The sequence below is a fragment of the Podarcis cretensis genome (assembly GCF_951804945.1).
Source record: "Podarcis cretensis genome assembly, chromosome: 10".
Lineage (NCBI taxonomy): Eukaryota > Metazoa > Chordata > Lepidosauria > Squamata > Lacertidae > Podarcis > Podarcis cretensis.
Window position 1 is genome coordinate 58,819,698 of NC_137179.1, and position 18,271 is coordinate 58,837,968.

The window sequence follows — 18,271 nt, forward strand, 5'->3', positions numbered from 1 at the left end:
TTTTGGCAGAAAGTCAAGATAGCTTAGAAACTGCCTTCCTGTTCAGAATGGAAGCAGTACTTCTAGTAACAAACAGATGCTGAGAGAGGAAATGAATAAACAGATAACAGTAGCTGTCACCATTATGAACTGGTGAGCTTCGTTTGGGCATCTTGCCAAGCAGTGCTGCCAATAGAATTGATGCATTTTCTGTATGCCTCATAGGCATATGTTAAGATGCTTTCAGATCAAAAGTATACCAGCTCATGGTTGAGGCTATCATAGTTCAGTTCTCTCAAATTCACTGGACCCCTGTCCATAGCAGTGCTTTTAGAATCTGCTATCTAGGTGCGATCCTTGACTACACTTAATGGGAATGTTAATGATCAGTTTCATTGGGATTACAATGCTAATGTAAGGTGACAGCTCATTTGTTTTCTTAAAGTGGTCTGGCTGAGCCAATCAGGTTGCAGATAATCTTATTATACCAGTCAGCCCTCGGATTACTTTTGATGAGCTTTTGGAGCTATCATGTGTCATACTTTCCTGCAGGCTGGAGACCGCTTGTGTTTCAGCTGGATAAGGTCAGATCTTAATTTAACTACCAACTGTGTACTTAATTTTAGAAACGCCACATGACCTAGCCATTTGCAAGGCCTATACTTGCATGTTTGAAATTCAGGGCCCAATGAAACAATGGCAAGATTTTGAAAAGGTGAGAAGCTCCCTTTGTCTATAGATTGTCAATTAACCTTATAGTGGTATCTTAAAACTAGGAATAAATCCAAATATAGATTGCGATTAATTATCTTGCTTTGAATAATCCGAGCCTGCATGCTTATTGTTCTTTTCTTCAGTTTTTGGGAAGAAAGCTAATGGCACTTAGATTGTTTATGTGTTAATCAACTCCAATTTACAGTTTTTATCCACATAATATTAAACACCTGTCCAGTGTGCTTAATATTAATAAAACTATGGTTGCTAGGGATGTTTGTGAGCATCAAAAATCATTATGGAAAAATACTACTCTTGGAGAACAAAAATATTTAAATATCTTAAAAACTACTGACTTTGAAGTGCTTAGCTTTTAGCTGAATCATAACTTGAGAATGCACAAGGGAATTATGCTGCTTATTTCTTTATTTAAAAAGCTTGAAACAAAACAGCAGGTTTTCTATCAGTTTTCTGTGAGTAGGGCTATCGGTGTGGGTTTCCCTAAGGCACTTTGTACCACTTTGTATACTGCTTTGCAAACTTTCTGATGGAAAGCAATATATAAATACTTCAAATAAATAAATAAAAATATGGACATGACATAGTGTTGATAGCCAATTATATTCTGGTGACGTGATTCAGTGGGAGCCAAAGAAGCTAGGGGATGGTCAGAAGAGATGATTCATCTGAATATTCTCCTTCCCCCATTCTCTGTATGAAAATTCATATCTGTGTATGGAAAAATACACAGTTTGAGTGTGACAGGGAAGGAGACACAAGGCAGAGTCTGGGCTCTGCAAGCATCTTAGGGTGCTGGCTGTCTCCCTGAAGATCTGGTGTGTAATCAGCGAGCTTTGTCTGTCTGTTGGAATGTTTCAGCTGTGCTTTCAACCTGTATATTTGTAAATAAATGCAAATGTTACAAAGCACCAATAAGCTTCCATTGACTTCCTTCCAAAGGAAACTGCCAGTGCTATGCCACTGGAACTTTATTAATTTCTTAGAAGGCAGAACTTTAAAAATATGCTTTAATTTATGAACTGTTAACACAATCCATTATGATACCAATTCACATCATTTTACCAGTATATCACCAAAAAGATAAAATTTAATATAGCATTAACATAACACCGTCTTCCACCCTGCTGTGTTTCCTTGAATGTCTAGCACTTTGTCGCAGGTGAGCTTAACCTAATGTGTCTAATTCATGGGATTTTTGAATGTGAACTTGTAGCACCCTGCTTGTGGTTAACGCTTAGCTGGAATGAAATATTCAACGCAGCAATAGAGAAATTAAAATAATAATTTATTTGTCAGACAAATAAATATGAGGCACAGTGGTATATGGTTACCAAGCTCTGGCCTGGCCTCCTGCCATTCTGGCCAGCACTTATATTTCCTTAATCCAGCCCCCTTGCTCCTCCTGTGGCTGCCTCTGTCCAATCAGCCTGGTTAAAATTCCTATTGGCTATTTGCTAGAACCAATCACAAAAGATACACCCATTTCCTTTTGCCCTTTTATGGGAATCAAAAAGCTATATATTCTTCTATCTATAAATGACAAATAAGTAGTAATATATCTTACATGTGTCTCAACAAGGAATCTTAATTACCAGCTCACCTCTTGCCCTCCTTGCCCTATTGCCTTCCAAAACAGATGGTTAATCTTGAATTTTTATCTTAAACATATGTCAAGGATTTTGAGTTCACATCAACATTGAGAGATCTCCTTCATTTGAAGGTTTCTAAACAAAAGGCCTGACAACCATATATCAGGAGTGCTCGATGGCGTCTCCTGTCTGACAGGAGGCTGGTGGCTGATGGCCCCTGTGATCTCTTCCAACTATATGAAATAAGAATCTAGCATTTCTTAAATCCTTTGCATAATTATATTTAAGCTAATATATTTAATACATAAATAACCTTTTAAAAGGAAAAGAAATCTTAAAAGGATCTTAGTTTAAGAAAGAAACAGCTTTAGAAAAGACTTCCCAAAAATGCTCCCTTTCTGCCAGCTAGATGCTTTTTCACTGCTCTTGACCTTTTTAACCTTAGGAAGAAGATATGGCTCATTTTACTATTTATCCACCCTTAATTTGTAGGGTCAGTGTAACCTTGGCTCTCAGCCTGTAATTCCCTTTTTACGACTTTGAGAATTGTTTTCTGCTATAAATCAGGGGGCCCCCTTGTCTAGGAGTAAAAACATTTTGCCAAGGTTCTTAGGCAGCTGGTCTTCTGCCTGGCATAAAACATTTGAAAATCTTTAAGCTCATTTTAAGATACAGGCCCTGATCAAAAAATATAAGCTTTGATAAAAATGCAGGCTTATGATTAGATGCCTCAAACTCTTTTCTCATTGCTCATCTTAACAGGTCATTCTACAATTGCCTGTGTGTGAAGGGAGGATATCTCAATTGTTTTCTGTCTCTCTTACATATGGAATAAAGCAATACCAGATTTCAGCAAAATCATTAGTCTGTGTGTCTATTCTATGCTTGCATCTGTCTTGCTAGCCTTTTGTAGCCAAAAGTGTGGTGTCAAGTTATTAGCAGTTTTTCAGTTTGGGGCCACCACCTAGCAAACAGCCACCAATAAGAAAGCCATCAAGTCCTTTTACAATAAATTGTGATGTTTTTCCACATATGGAGTTAGAAGAGCTAGGTTAGAATCTCACATATGTAATCTTTGTTGTTGTTTAGTCGTTTAGTCGTGTCCGACTCTTCGTGACCCCATGGACCAGAGCACGCCAGGCACTCCTGTCTTCCACTGCCTCCCGCAGTTTGGTCAAACTCATGCTGGTACCTTCGAGAACACTGTCCAACACTCTCGTCCTCTGTCATCCCCTTCTCCTTGTGCCCTCCATCTTTCCCAACATCAGGGTCTTTTCCAGGGAGTCTTCTCTTCTCATGAGGTGGCCAAAGTATTGGAGCCTCAGCTTCAGGATCTGTCCTTCCAGTGAGCACTCAGGGCTGATTTCCTTAAGAATGGATAGGTTTGATCTTCTTGCAGTCCATGGGATTCTCACCTTAGAATAAAGAACCGAGAAAATTATCAATTCATATTTTGTTCAAATCTTGAACATGAATGCTGAACAGGGAAGCTTTGTGTCTTGCTAGAGAGCCGCAGCTGATCAGTTTGGTTGCATAAAATCATTCATTTGGGTGGCCATATGAGTGTTAGTTAAATTTGGAGGTACATTCTAGTGATGACTAGAAAGTGAAGCCTAAGAGCACTTTGGCATAGGAGCTAGTCATTCTTTAACTTTGTTTTTCCCCTACTACTGTGTAGAGTTATGACACTATATTTTCTTATATACCTCTGCTTAACCATTAACCCCACTGTACTTAAACAATTAGAGTGTTTTTCAGCATAAGTCATGCGAGATATGACCTCTCGTTTATTTTGTGGCTTGAGAACAGCTCATAAACCCATGCCAAGAAGATGGAAGGAAATGAGGGCACTGATGAAGATCATCTCACTGGCTATGCTGTTCAGTTTAGCATCCAGGAGTCCCTTGAAAGTGCAAGGAGCCATCAAACTTCTTCCCCTGATCATGAAGCAAGGTATGTCAGCAATCTTTCAGCCCAGGTCTGAATGTCTGGCGCCTGAATGTCAATATTTCACCCCCATATCTCTCCTAATTGGTTTGAACCTCTGACCGTTGGGTTACAATCTCTAGTTATTCTGGAAGAGTAAGCTGTAGGATCCTATGGAGTTGTTTATAATTTAAATTTATGGCCTGTTTTCAATGGTTTGACATGGATACTAATAAACCTAAAAGAATATGCAGTCTATTGAAGAGTGATAGCATTCAGTCAGTTCTTACAAAGGCAATCCTTATTTGGCCCAACCAAAACCAACTGCATCTGGCAGGTCTTACAACACTTTTGAAATATGGGAGGACTAGGAAACATGCTGAGCCCAAGAGCTGAGAAATTAGCAACTCCTTTGCATGCTTCTGTCCTTTTGTGTTGCTCAGCATAGATGTACCTCTAACCAGAACCACTGGTACAATGATTTAGGCTGCGGAAGTAGCAGATATATGTAATGAGATAGCAGCAAACACTCCCAAAGCTTGAGATATTATTTATACCTTGTCTCTCCTATCATTTTTTCCACTAGGTTTCTACCAGTCAGTGATCAAAACAGAAAGCTTGTAGCTGCTATAAGAGAAGGTACAAGTACTAAACAACATCACTGTTAAGATGGTTGTATTACCATCAGTTATTGTTGTGAATGGTGGTGCAGTTGGGTAATTGTAAACTCAGAACTTAATAGTCTAATGGGAGGGAACTCCTTCAATGGTTATATGTATTACTTCAAACTGTGGTAAAGCTATGCTGCATCTGGGCACTGTTATGTACTGAAGTTCTCACCCTGGGCCAGCCGGGGGATACTGTAGATAGTTCAGGTCCACATTTGCAAATAAGGGATTGAAAGTGACGTTCAGTGATTGGATAGTTACAGAAAGTGGTTACAGTTGCATTGTAGTGGAGCTCTATATAAGCAGGCTGGCTGAACCCTTCAGTTCAGTTCTGTTCTGGCCTGTGAATAAACAAGAGCTGTTTGAAGAATTGCTGTGTCATCTGATGTGTTCACCCACAACTTAACAGACACCCTCCTACTCTACTGAGTGGGGCTGTAGACTTCTACCCCAAAACAGCATCACTGTATTTTTTGCCAATTAACCCTGACCAAATTATTTAGCTTAAAGATGTTCTAGTTTTGAAAGATGACCGTTGCTCTTCATGGAGTTAGCCTTTGGGTTTATTTCACACTGGATTATTATTTTTCTTTTGAGGTCGAGTATCTGAGCTTCAAGACTATGTGAAATACAAATATGCTTTGGATGAGGCTGATGAGAGAGGTTGGTTTCCGTTACATGAAGCTGCTGCTCAGCCAATTCAGCAGATACTTGAAGTAATCTTGGATGGTAAGTTGGCACAGGTTAGCAGAGATGGAAAATATTGTTGTGGAGGTGAAATAGGTGTGTGTGTAATTAACCAAAAGAATTGACTGTGTGCCTAGATTCAAAACATGGAGTTTTGCACACTCTCCAGCGGGACAGAACTCCCAGCAGGGTTTAAATGGACTATGCAGAATTGGACAAAATGACAGGAAGGATTCAAAACCTGCGGGACCAGAGATTTACAGAAGATTGGAAGAAGTATATGGATTACTTGAAGAGCAACTATAATCAACAAATTACGCTAGTAGGATTATAATAAGTTTTGTAAGGAGATATATATGAAGTGTTACAAAGTAGAAAAAGATGGAGATATTGGTTATGAGTTTGAAATGTAATAGGGAAGATAAGAAATACATACAAAGAGATTAGATTGGAAAATTTTCAGGCAGGATTGATGGAAGTCAAAAAAATTGAATAAGATGTAAAAGTATGTTTAATTACTGTTGAAAATGATATGTTAAAAAACTAATAAAAATTATATACAAAAAATAAAATAAAACACTCCGAGAGTTAACCAGCAGCATAGTGTGGAATATAAGTTGTTAAACCCTTTTGGTTATCCCATTTCGTCTGCCTTAAGCTGTTTGCCTCCTCTTTTTATGCCTCTAGCAATGAACAGACCACACACTTTTAAATAAGTTTAAGGTGCTTTCCTTACTAAATTCAAAGGTCTGGTTCATGCATTATTCCATGAAGCATCAGGGAGAACACAGGTAGATGCTGTATTTATGATGTTCTATTATGTTCTATCATGTTGTTCTTGCTTGTAAGCCACTTTGGGATTCATTTGAATGAAAAGTGGCAAAGAAATAAGTCAAATCAAATTTCCTATTACTCTATTTCGCAAAGTTGCCTATGGGATGCTCACAAGCAGGATGTGAGAGCAAAAGCTGTCTCCCCATGTTTTTCCCCAGCAACTGGCATTTGGAAGAATGTGGCCTTTAATTCTAGAGTCAGCATATATAGTCATCATGATTAGCAGCCATTGATAGCCAATGAGTATTTATTCTCAGTTCTGGATTTATACTCTCTAGCGCCCTTCACTTCATGCAGCATTCTGCTACTCAGGCAAGATCTCATCCAGAAGTTGTACAGAGGAGCCTGCTTGGGTTAAGATGAAAGCATGAATCAAATACATACATGTTCTCATAAGACACAAATTAATAAGCAAGCTACAGTGGTACCTCGGGTTACATACGCTTCAGGTTACAGACGCTTCAGGTTACAGACTCCACTAACCCAGAAATAGTACCTCATGTTAAGAACTTTACCTCAGGATGAGAACAGAAATCGCGTGGCGGTTAGCCCCATTAGCTAAAGTGGTGCTTCAGGTTAAGAACAGTTTCAGGTTAAGAACGGACCTCCAGAACGAATTAAGTACCGGTACTTAACCTGAGGTACCACTGTATTGTTTAATTTTAAAAATATATGTGCATTTTTACAAATGTGGCATTGATACAGGTGTTTGCTTGTTTTTTAAAAAAATTAAATCTAGCGTCTTATAAAGCAATGTGGGAATATAAAACATGCGATGGAGAGACACCGTTGACGTTGGCAGCCAAATCTCGCCATGTAGGAAATGTCAGGACACTGTTGGAAAAGGGGGTCTGGCCCAGTACCACTAACCGGAAAGGAGAGACTCCTCTTCTGATTGGTAATTGCTTCATTAATGGCTTGCAGTGTTTGGGCTTGCTGCTAGTTCATGTAGAATCAAAGGCTGGTCACCCTGGAAACTGGACATGCAGCTGGAGAATGCCCTCCCCCCCCCCCCAGCTGCTTGAACACATTTTATGCCACAGTGAACACTATGAACACTAAAACCAATTACAATAAACACTACCGATAAAAACCTAAAAAACAAACAAACCATCTATAGAGAAAAAAAAGACAGGTCTTGCCCCTCTGGAAGAGGCCACAAGTACTTTAAACCCTTCAAATTAACATCAAAAAGCCCAGGTAAGAAGCAGCAGAAAGCTGCTGTTTCTAAGGATGTACATTCCTGCCCCGTATCCCATATCCTGTCTCAGAAGTGGTACAGAAAGAAAGAGGAAGCCCTACTCTGCCAATATAAATTTTGAATATATTTTATGAAGGGATTGGGGGAAGGGTTAGAGGATCATGAGGGAACTTTTGCAAATATGGATGAATGGTGTGCATGCTTTTTGGAACTGTTGCATGTGCATATGTATCGTTGGCCATAAAGTTTTTGTTTTGTTTTTTTTTGTTGCTCTGCTGCAGCCATCATTGGAATACTGCTCCCAAGAGGTTGGTTGGGATCAGATTTTGCCCTCTGACCAAAAGTGATTTCCTGCCTCTGCTATACTCACCTACGTTAGAACAAGTCTCATTGAACTTAGTAGGGTTGCGAGGAGTGCAGAATAAGGACAATATCTAAATTGTTTCATCTCTTATTTCTGTCTGTTTCAATTTGTAAGCAACAAAACAGGGCTCATATGAAATGGCTTCCATTCTGATTGAATTCAATTGTACCGTCAATCAGCCATGTGTAAAACGTTGGTCGGCAATGCACGAAGCAGCGAAACAGGCTCGCAATGACATCATTGCTCTGCTGCTGAAGAACGGTGGCAACGTGCACCTAAGAGATGGATTTGGAGTAACTCCTTTAGGTGTAGCTGCTGAATATGGCCACTGTGATGTGCTGGAGCATCTCATTCATAAAGGTGGGTTTGTACTTCAACAGGTAGCAGTTTATGCTGCAGCAAGGCCCTCGTGTTTCCGAGCGCAACTCAAAGTGTAGGTGCTGACCTTTAAAAGCCTAAATGGCCTTGACCCTGTATACCTGAAGGAGTGCCTCCACGCCCATTGTTCACTGAGATCCAGCTCCGAGGGCCTTCTGGCGGTTCCCTCACTGTGAGAATTGAAGCTACGGGGAACCAGGCAGAGGGCCTTCTCAGCAGTGGCGCCTGCCCTGTGGAATGCCCTCCCATCAGATGTCAAGGTGATTAGTAACTTTATAACCTTTAGAAGACATGTGAAGGCAGCCCTTTATAGGGATGTAATGTTTTATTATGTTTTTATTATGTTTATATATTATGTTTATATATGTTGGAAGCTACCGAGAATGGCTGGGGCAACGGAGTCAGATAGGTGGGGTACTATTGTTATCATCATAGAATCATAGAATCATAGAGTTGGAAGAGACCACAAGGGCCATCGAGTCCAACCCCCTGCCAAGCAGGAAACACCATTAGAGCACTCCTGGCATATGGTTGTCAAGCCTCTGCTTAAAGACCTCCAAAGAAGGAGACTCCGCCACACTCTTTGGCAGCAAATTCCACTGTCGAACAGCTCTTACTGTCAGGAAGTTCTTCCTAATGTCATCATTATCATCATCTCCTTCAAGGCCTTTAGGGGCTCCTTTCAGGCCACATCTGTCCAGGAAACATAAACCTAGGGTGGTATCTATGTCATGATTAACTTGCATTCGTTCATTTCAATGGGTCTGGCTTGGGCTGCCCCTAGTATCACTATACCTCAAATGAACCCTAATAGAAGAAGATTCCTGCTGTATCGGGCCAGCAGTCCTTCTAGTTCAGCATCTTGTTCGCACAGTGGCCAACCAGATGCCCATGGGAAGTCCACAAGCAGAACCTAGCCAGGATCTCTGAGGGCATAGCCCAAATCTATTCAAGTCCACTTCTGTGCTTACCCAGCCTAAACTCCATTTAGGAACATAGGTAGCTGCCTTAGATGAGTCAAACTGTCATTCTATTTAGCCAGGAAAAAAAAAGTAGTTTGGTGTCATGATATAGAGTGTTGGACAGACTGGGAAGACATGGGTTCAGTTATTGGCTCAGCCTTGAACATCTTTGTTGTTGGGCATGTCACTGAATTTCCCTCACAGGGTTGTGTCTGAGTTTATAATGGTATAATCTATCTATAATGCATTGGCTTTCTTCAAGTAAGAGCAGTATACAAAAAGAATTGGAAAAACCCAACTGTAGAAATCTCCTCTTGTATGGAAGTGAGAGCTGGACCATAAAGAAGGCTGATCGCCGAAGAATTGATGCTTTTGAATTATGGTGCTGGAGGAGACTCTTGAGAGTCCCATGGACTGCAAGAAGATCAAACCTCTCCATTCTGAAGGAAATCAGCCCTGAGTGCTCACTGGAAGGACAGATCATGAAGCTGAGGCTCCAGTACTTTGGCCACCTCATGAGAAGAGAAGACTCCCTGGAAAAGACCCTGATGTTGGGAAAGATGGAGGGCACAAGGAGAAGGGGACGACAGAGGACGAGATGGTTGGATAGTATTTTCAAGGTTACCAGCATGAGTCTGACCAAGCTGCGGGGGGCAGTGGAGGACAGGAGTGCCTGGCGTTCTCTGGTCCATGGGGTCACGAAGAGTCGGACATGACTAAACGACTAAACAACAACAACAACAACAACAACTGTTCATAAAATGTCGAGGAGAGAGAAAAGTAATAGTGCTTTGACAATTTGCGACACTGAGATTAAGATGTGGCATTGCACAGGTGTTTAAATATTGTGCTGTATAAGGAAGTACAAGGTCACATAGGCACAAAACCTCATTTCTATGGTTTTGCTCTCTATACCCGAATCCTCATTATACGCAGGAGCAGTGGACTCTTTCAAGTATTTTGTATTGAAGCACTGTCCCCAACCAACTGTTCCTCAATTAATTTCGATTTGTAGCCTTTCTCATCTGAAAAGACTCCTTGGGGTATTTTAAAAGCAAGCAAGATATAAAATATATATCGTCTTCCTCTGCTCTCGACCTTTAGCTCAGCCCCTAAAGTACACCTCAAATTAAAGCTGATTACTTTGCTTCTGGTAAAGTTTTAGGACTGGTCCCGCCAACCCCCAAGCCTATAAAAAGCTCATCATGCCTGTCATGAACCAGTATGCTGTAGTGGTTAGAATGATGGACTAGGACCTGGGAGACTAGGATTCAAATCTTCTCAGAGCCCTGAAGCTCACTGGGTGACCTTGACCATATGACTGTCTCAGCTTACTCCCTTCTCAACATTGTTGTAAGGATAATATGGGGAGGGTGAGAACCTTGCATGCCACTATGAACTCTCTGTAGGAAAGGTGGTATGTAAATAAAAATGCAATTTAAAAATGTAAATTTAATGCAGATCTTAGGCCAAAATGAAATAACCCAAACATCGTTGATGAACCATTTCCTATTCTCTAAAACCTAGTAGCATGACAGTTTCTCCCTTGATTAAATATGACATACTATTCTTTTTGCAACTGTCTGGTTTTAACCTGGGCTGGCTTGCATGTTTTCCTTTTTGATTCCCACTGTTGTTGAGTTTAAATTCAATTTCAGTCCTAATAATTGCTGTAATTGTAAATCATCTAGACACATGTAGTGAAATAGGAAACTAGAAGACACAAATGAGCAATTGCCAAGTTTGATGTGACAATTCTATCACAGAGCACCTTGATAACGAACGTTTATTTTTGTTTATGGTTGATTTTTGTGCCTGCAACAGAGAATTACAACAATATTTTTATCTCCCTGGCACACCACAGAGGCATTTAAGTTTTTAGCTTATATAAAATTGGAAGAGTTGTGGTCATTCCATTCCAAGTATACCGATAACAATTGCAAATAAATCAGTCTCTGAGGTGTATGGGTCAGCATAGAAGTGGTGGTCAAATCCTGCAAAAAAAAATATGTGCTCACCCTTAAAACGCAAGTGATTGTCACTTAAAGAAAAATATATCTCTTTAAGCTCTTCAAATGTTCTGTTCTACTCTGAGGCCGTTTTGGAATTCAGAAAATAATAAACAGGAGAAGAAATTGCTGCCCTTTTTAATGCAAGTATTTACTTAATACGTATTGTTTTGAATTAAATGGTTGGTTTGTCTTCCTCCGCTAGGTGGCGATGTTTATGCTACAGCTGATGATGGCTCATCGATATTGTTTGAAGCAGCTGGAGGTGGCAATCCAGACTGCATAACTTTGCTGTTGGAATATGGGGGAGACGGTAATTTGCCTAATAAGGCAGGGCAGCTCCCTATACACAGAGCAGCGTACGAGGGGCATTATTTGTGAGTATTCTTCCTTTCGCTCTCCTGGCTCACATATATTTGTGTCAAAAAGAATAGAAATGTTTTTGTTTTGGATTTTAGTTGTACAGTACTTCGGTACGTATGTGCCACTACCAATGTATGTGACACCATAGCAATATAATATAAGGTGCCAGGGTCCTGCCCAAATGAGCTTAAAGTCTGCGGCTGCATCCCTATGCACATTTACCTGGGAAATAAGCCCCAGTGAACAGGGGGCTTCTATTCTAAGAAAACTATTCTACGTAGAGGGACGTGGGTGGCGCTGTGGGTTAAACCACATAGCCTAGGACTTGCTGGTCAGAAGGTCAGCAGTTCGAATCCCCGCAACGGGGTGCGCTCCCGTTGTTTGGTCCCTGCTCCTGGAAATGCACCTTGAGACCTTTTCAAGTAGAACTGAACTTTACGACCTCAGTGAGCTACAGGTCCTCTCCTAAAGAATCAAGTGTTAAGCTGTATGTATAATTATACCTTTAACACAGATAGCGGACTTTACTTATCAGAACATATTATAAAGCCCACAACTGGAAAAGTAGCAAAATAATAGTGTACACAACACCTCGTTCCAGCACTGAAACAAGAGTTGCTTTTCTGATGGCAGAAAAAGTGTGGCAGCCTGTTGTGTTTTTCAGATTCCCCGTTAAATTCATTTTCTGCCCTTAGGGCCCTGAAATTCCTAATTCCTGTGACATCCCAAACTGCAATCCGGAAAAGCGGGCAGAGTCCCATGCACTCGGCGGCAGATGGCCAAAATCCACAGTGTCTGGAACTCCTCCTTGAAAATGGTTTTGATGTCAACGCCACCCTGGCAGAGCACATTTCTAAAAGTTACGACGACGAAAGGAAAACGGCGCTTTACTTTGCCGTTTCCAACAACGACATTCTGTCCACCGAAGTATTACTGCAAGCTGGCGCAGACCCAAATAAAGACCCTCTCAACTGCCTCCTCGTGGCCGTGAGAGCTGGCAACCATGAAATCGTCAGGCTGCTTCTTTCTTACGGAGCAAATGTCAACTGCTACTTTAACCTTGTGAATGACACCCATTTCCCCAGCGCTATTCAGTACGCCTTGAATGATGAAGTAATGCTAAGGCTGCTGCTGAATCATGGATACCTTGTGGATCTGTGTTTTGACTGCATGCATGGGGACATCTTTGGAAATTCTTTCATATGGTCAACTCCGGAGGAAGAGGTGTTACCAGGATGGACATCTTGTGTCATTAAAGATAATCCAGTAAGCACCTTCCAGGATTTTCCATTCTGCTCTGTACTACTCTTAATTGAAGGGACACGGGTGGCGCTGTGGGGTAACCACAGAGCCTAGGACTTGCCGATCAGAAGGTCGGCGGTTCAAATCCCCGCGACGGGGTGAGCTCCCGTTGCTCGGTCCTTGCTCCTGCCAACCTAGCAGTTTGAAAGCACGTCAAAGTGCAAGTAGATAAATAGGTACCACTCCAGCAGGAAGGTAAATGGCATTTCCGTGCGCTGCTCTGGGTCACCAGAAGCGGCTCAAGTCATGCTGGCCACATGACCCGGAAGCTGTATGCCGGCTCCCTCGGCCATTAAAGCGAGATGAGCGCTGCAACCCCAGAGTCAGTCACGACTGGCCCTAATGGTCAGGGGTCCCTTTACCTTTACCTTACTCTTAATTAACATTTTAAATCTAGGGTTTTATATTGGCTTCTGTTATAGTTAAGATTGTAAGCATTTCACTATTACTAGAGTGCCTGCTTCCAATGGAAAATGGAGCAAAGGGGATAGATTTTTATGAACAATCACCCCTTCCTCTATTTTTAGCCATGATAACAAAGTCCAAGTATAGAGTGAGGCTGAAGCTGCTAGCTGAGGGCTATTGTAAGAAGAAAATGTTGGCACGTGTTTTGTGTTCTTTCCTCAGCTGATAAGGATGCTTAGGGATGCATACATAACACTGGCCCATTGGTCTAGCTTTCTAAAATCACTTAGGCCAGAGTACGTAAATCCAAGCCAGCTGATTTAGTGCCACTGACTTCATAGGAACCTGATCTTATCACCCATTGGTAAAAGGAATACTCCATGAACAAATGATATACATTCAAATGGCGCATGGGGCTAGGAAGAACTTTTGCTGGAACATCACCAATATTATGTGCAATGCTATGTGGGCAACAAAGCTATCCCAGACACAAAATAGCTCAAATGAAAAATAATATTAAGGTGGTACCAGTGGAAGCCAGAAGAGACCACTGGTCGTTTCAGTACTTGGTATCCTAGTTGCCTCTTGGGTGCTAGGTGCAAAGAAGTCTATGTTTGGCTGACCTTATATTAGTTCCTAGATTAAGGGAAAGATATATGAACAAGTGAAAGATCTGTTTACCTCTGCCATCTTTTCTTGTCATAAGAAATCAACATTACTACAACAGTGCTGTGCAGCTAAAGAAAATCTTATTAATCTTGTTAATCAGTATGCAAGGCAATACTAGTTTAACAGCTTTGTGGATTGGGTTGCTCACAGGGCAAACACAAACAGATGTCAAATAATGTGTCTGTTTTCATTTCAGAATGTAGCATCCCAATATCTCTCAAAGACACGCAGAATAGTAGAAGTTAAAGATGGCATTTTTATCTTTTAAGAATTCTCTGTGTATCTGAAGAAGTGTGCGTACACACAGAAGCTCATACCCAGAACAAACTTAGTTGGCATCTAAGGTGCTACTGGATAATTTATCTATCTATCTATCTATCTATCTATCTATTTATTTTGATTGCTTCTGACCAACACGGCTACCTACCTGAATCTAGAATTCTCTTCAGTCTCTTAAAGCAAAGTGCCGTAGTTCTTGGATTATTGCATTGTATTTTATCATGATATATTTGTGAATTCTGCACAGTTTTATTGCAAGGACATATACCTTGGGAGATTTAAAAAATAACACTGGATATATTTCGTTTCAGTTCTGTGACTTTATCACCGTTCCTTGGATGAAACATTTAGTAGGACCCATCGTTCGTATTTTGATAGATTACATGGATTATGTTCCCCTTTGCACAAAACTTAAGTTTGTCCTGGAGACCCAGAAAGAATGGGCAGATATCCAGCAGATATTAGGTAAATGTGCAGTCCTGGCTTGGAAATATGCATGTTGTTGAATTCTGTAAATAATAGCTGGACCACATTTTTCGTAGATCCAAAAGTGTGCATCTCGGGCACTTGAATATGTTCTGTCAATAGCCCCATTTATTTCCGAGGGATTGTATATCCCCTGATTTTAAGCATTTTTACTTAGAATAAAGAGGATTTACTTCCATATAAATGTGTTAAGAATCAGGAGAATAGCGGAGGGAAGTCTAGTAATACTGTGCCCAGCAAAAAAAGATAAGAACCCAGATGAAGGGATGAGTCTTGTGATGTGTGGGATTGTCAGAGTGGATGTAGCAAGGGAGAGAGCTTGCTTTGTAACCCCTGATGTGGAAAAGAAAAGAAATATTATGGGTTGCATTCAGCATAGTGCTAAGGTACGCATTCCATCAGTGCAGGGGTTTCTCCTTCCACAACAGAATGATCTCCACCTGCAACTTCCCTAAAACCTTGAGCAGATTTGGGACAGGGCGCACGAGGGGGATGAGTGGGGTGGGAATCCCAGTGCACTAGTGGTAATCCATATGTGAATGTGGTTTAATTTGAATATGGCCCTTTAGAAACTCTATTGGTAAAGGCAGTGAGCAGCGAGAAAAGCTTGCTTTCTTCCTAGTGGTGCAGCGATAAAGCTGCTGGCATGTCTGCAAAGCTAAGCAGGGTCCGGAATGGTTTCAGATCGGATGGGAGACTGCGTGTTGATATATACCTGCATTGCAGAGGGTTGAACTAGGTGACAAACCCCCCTTTCCGGCTCTATGCTTCACCTGACCTGCATAATCATGAGTTTTTACAGTATCATGCATGAATGGGTAAGGTATTAAACAGAGTCGCTAAGCCATATGCCCTAAGCCATTATGTCACAGCAGCACATAATGTATTCTAAGAAATGGGTATTAGTGACAAAACAGCAGTATTTATTAATTTTATTTATTTAGAGAATTTGCACCCCACTCCTCAGCCAAAAAAGGGCTCCCACAGTGGCTTACATTACAATCAGTTAAAACAAGACAGTCCCTGCCTGCATTGCTCATCATCTTAAAGAAAAACAACACGCAAGGGGAAAGGGACAGGGAGGGCAGAGGAAAAACATGTTGTTGTTGTCGTTTAGTCGTGTCCGACTCTTCGTGACCCCATGGACCAGAGTATGCCAGGCACTCCTGTCTTTCACTGCCTCCCGCAGTTTGGTCAAACTCATGTTCGTAGCTTCGAGAACACTGTCCAACCATCTCGTCCTCTGTCGTCCCCTTTTCCTTGTGCCCTCAATCTTTCCCAACATCAGGGTCTTTTCCAGGGAGTCTTCTCTTCTCATGAGGTGGCCAAAGTATTGGAGCCTCAGCTTCAGGATCTGTCCTTCCAGTGAGCACTCAGGGCTGATTTCCTTCAGAATGGATAGGTTTGATCTTCTTGCAGTCCATGGGTCTCTCAAGAGTCTCCTCCACCACCATAATTCAAAAGCATCAATTCTTCGGCGATCAGCCTTCTTTATGGTCCAGCTCTCACTTCCATACATCACTACTGGGAAAACCATGGCTTTAACTATACGGACCTTTAAAGGAAAAACATACTGAACATATTGTTAAATAGACGTATTTTTTAGGTTGTGCTGGCATCGTATTTGCTATGTGTTATGCTAGTTGTTTGTAGTGTGAACTGATCACCCTCCCCATGCCTCTTAGATAGTCACTAAGTTAATGGGACATATTTTCCATTGCATTTCCCTCTTTTGTTTCATTTCCATCTTCCAGAGAATCCTCGCCCGCTAAAGCATTTGTGCCGCCTGAAAATACGTAAATGTATGGGATTGGAGGGGAAACAGAAGCCGCGGTCCATGAACAGGCTTCCCGTTCCGCCAGTTCTTAAAGCCTATATCCTCTACAAAGAGTATGATCTTTATGGGAGGGACCTACATTTGCCGTGATTTGCAGAATCCAGACATTAACACATTTACTTGGAAGTTAAATTTGGAGTAACCATAAGGATGCCAGAACGGTGAACTGTGGCTTTGGATCCAGAAGCTTTCTTGCATGTTGTGTGAGGCAAGTGAAACTAAATTCAGATACGTTCTTCAAAAACATGAGAGCTGCTGTCACGTGTTAATCCCTTATAGCACTGTGTGAACTCTTGCACAAACTCCACAAACTTAGTTTCACTTGTGATTGCTTGGCACCAACATTCCTTCCCTCCCCCTCCCCCACGAAGCCATATAAATTTGTGCTCTTCCTGTGTTACAAATAACTGCCTCTCTCAATACATATTGCAATTAAATTCTGTATATTTTCACGTATCCATCCTACAATGCAGTTATATTTTATTTCCTTTTTTAAAAATAAAAATAAAAATTGAACCTGATTTTCGGACTCCACTCCAGCTCTAAGCATTAATACATCTAACACTTGGTACCCAAACCAGAAATAAAACACAAAAGAAAACACCAACATTCAGGCATGATCTGTACCCATTATTCTTGGGTCTAGCAGGATACTGGAAGTCTCCCTTCTTATTATCTTCACGTGGAATCCCTTTGGACCTAAATGTTCAGTTCTTAAACAAGGCAATTACAGCATCCAAAGGAAAAAGGGAGCAACACGGCATTTAATGTAGAAAACTAAATAGTGATCAAGCTATTTGACTAATAACAGTTCACTATTTTTATGTGAATGCACAATGATTCGCTATTGACGGGCGAGATGCAAATAATTTGCTGTTAAATGTCATTTGAGTCCTTTATCAAAAAAGATCCAAGGCAGCTTATAAGAAAAAAGGGTATACAAAATGCAGGATAAGATGCAAGAAAAACAGCAAGTTCTCCATATACCGTATTTTTCGCTCTATAAGACGCACCAGACCACAAGACACACCTAGTCTAATATTCTGAATCCCAGAAGCCAGAACAGCAAGAGGCATCGCTGCGCAGCGAAAGCAGCAACCCCTCTTGCTGTTCTGGCTTCTGGGATAGCTGCACAGCCTGCAATCACTCTATAAGACGCACACACATTTCCCCTTACTTTTTTGGAGGGAAAAAGTGAGTCTTATAGAGCAAAAAATACAGTAATACAAAAGCTGATCACCCCATAAAAATTGACAGAACTGGCCCTGGTACAAAAACCAACAACTGGGAATTAATAAAGCAGCCCATTTCAATCTAGATGTTGGATATATCTGGAGTATCCGTGTTGCGGCATACAAAGCATGCCTGATGTGTTTTATTTTAGTCCCCTCCAATTTGTATGTGCTTAAATTATCCCTGTTGACAGCGCCAGTAGCAACCTAGCTGAATGATACGCCTATGAGGCATGTGGCCATAATCTCTTGCTGACCTGTGCCTATTTTTGAGGAAGAGAGACACGGTATGGCTATGGTACAAGACCAAAGTACTAGGCCCCAAGGTTGTTGGAGGCAAACACTGAATTATTTGTGTGTTGCGGG

The 18,271-nt window shown here is 41.2% G+C and overlaps 1 protein-coding gene across 3 annotated transcripts; it reads left to right on the forward strand.

Moving 5' to 3' along the window:
• The first annotated feature begins 214 nt into the window (after positions 1-214).
• Positions 215-17,194, forward strand: ASB15 (ankyrin repeat and SOCS box containing 15). 3 transcript variants are annotated; one of them, XM_079994237.1, is made up of 10 exons: positions 215-563; positions 4,113-4,256; positions 4,816-4,868; positions 5,495-5,626; positions 7,158-7,316; positions 8,098-8,343; positions 11,538-11,709; positions 12,391-12,961; positions 14,662-14,815; positions 16,591-17,194. In XM_079994237.1, the coding sequence occupies exons 2-10, from the start codon at positions 4,135-4,137 to the stop codon at positions 16,761-16,763; spliced, it is 1,782 nt and encodes a 593-aa protein (XP_079850363.1). In that variant the 5' UTR covers positions 215-563; positions 4,113-4,134; the 3' UTR covers positions 16,764-17,194. The 3 variants fall into 3 exon arrangements, with proteins under 3 accessions (XP_079850363.1, XP_079850362.1, XP_079850364.1); XM_079994236.1 differs by having other exon boundaries at positions 554-694; XM_079994238.1 differs by lacking the exon at positions 14,662-14,815 and having other exon boundaries at positions 554-694; positions 16,591-16,754.
• The last annotated feature ends 1,077 nt before the right edge of the window (positions 17,195-18,271 follow it).

Excerpts from the sequence above, each read along its gene's own strand:
- ASB15 (XM_079994237.1), top strand. The coding sequence starts at position 4,135 with ATGGAAGGAAATGAGGGCACTGATGAAGATCATCTCACTGGCTATGCT. Across the intron at positions 4,257-4,815 it reads TCCCCTGATCATGAAGCAAG|GTTTCTACCAGTCAGTGATC; the intron begins GTATGTCAGCAA and ends TTTTTCCACTAG. Across the intron at positions 12,962-14,661 it reads GTGTCATTAAAGATAATCCA|TTCTGTGACTTTATCACCGT; the intron begins GTAAGCACCTTC and ends ATTTCGTTTCAG.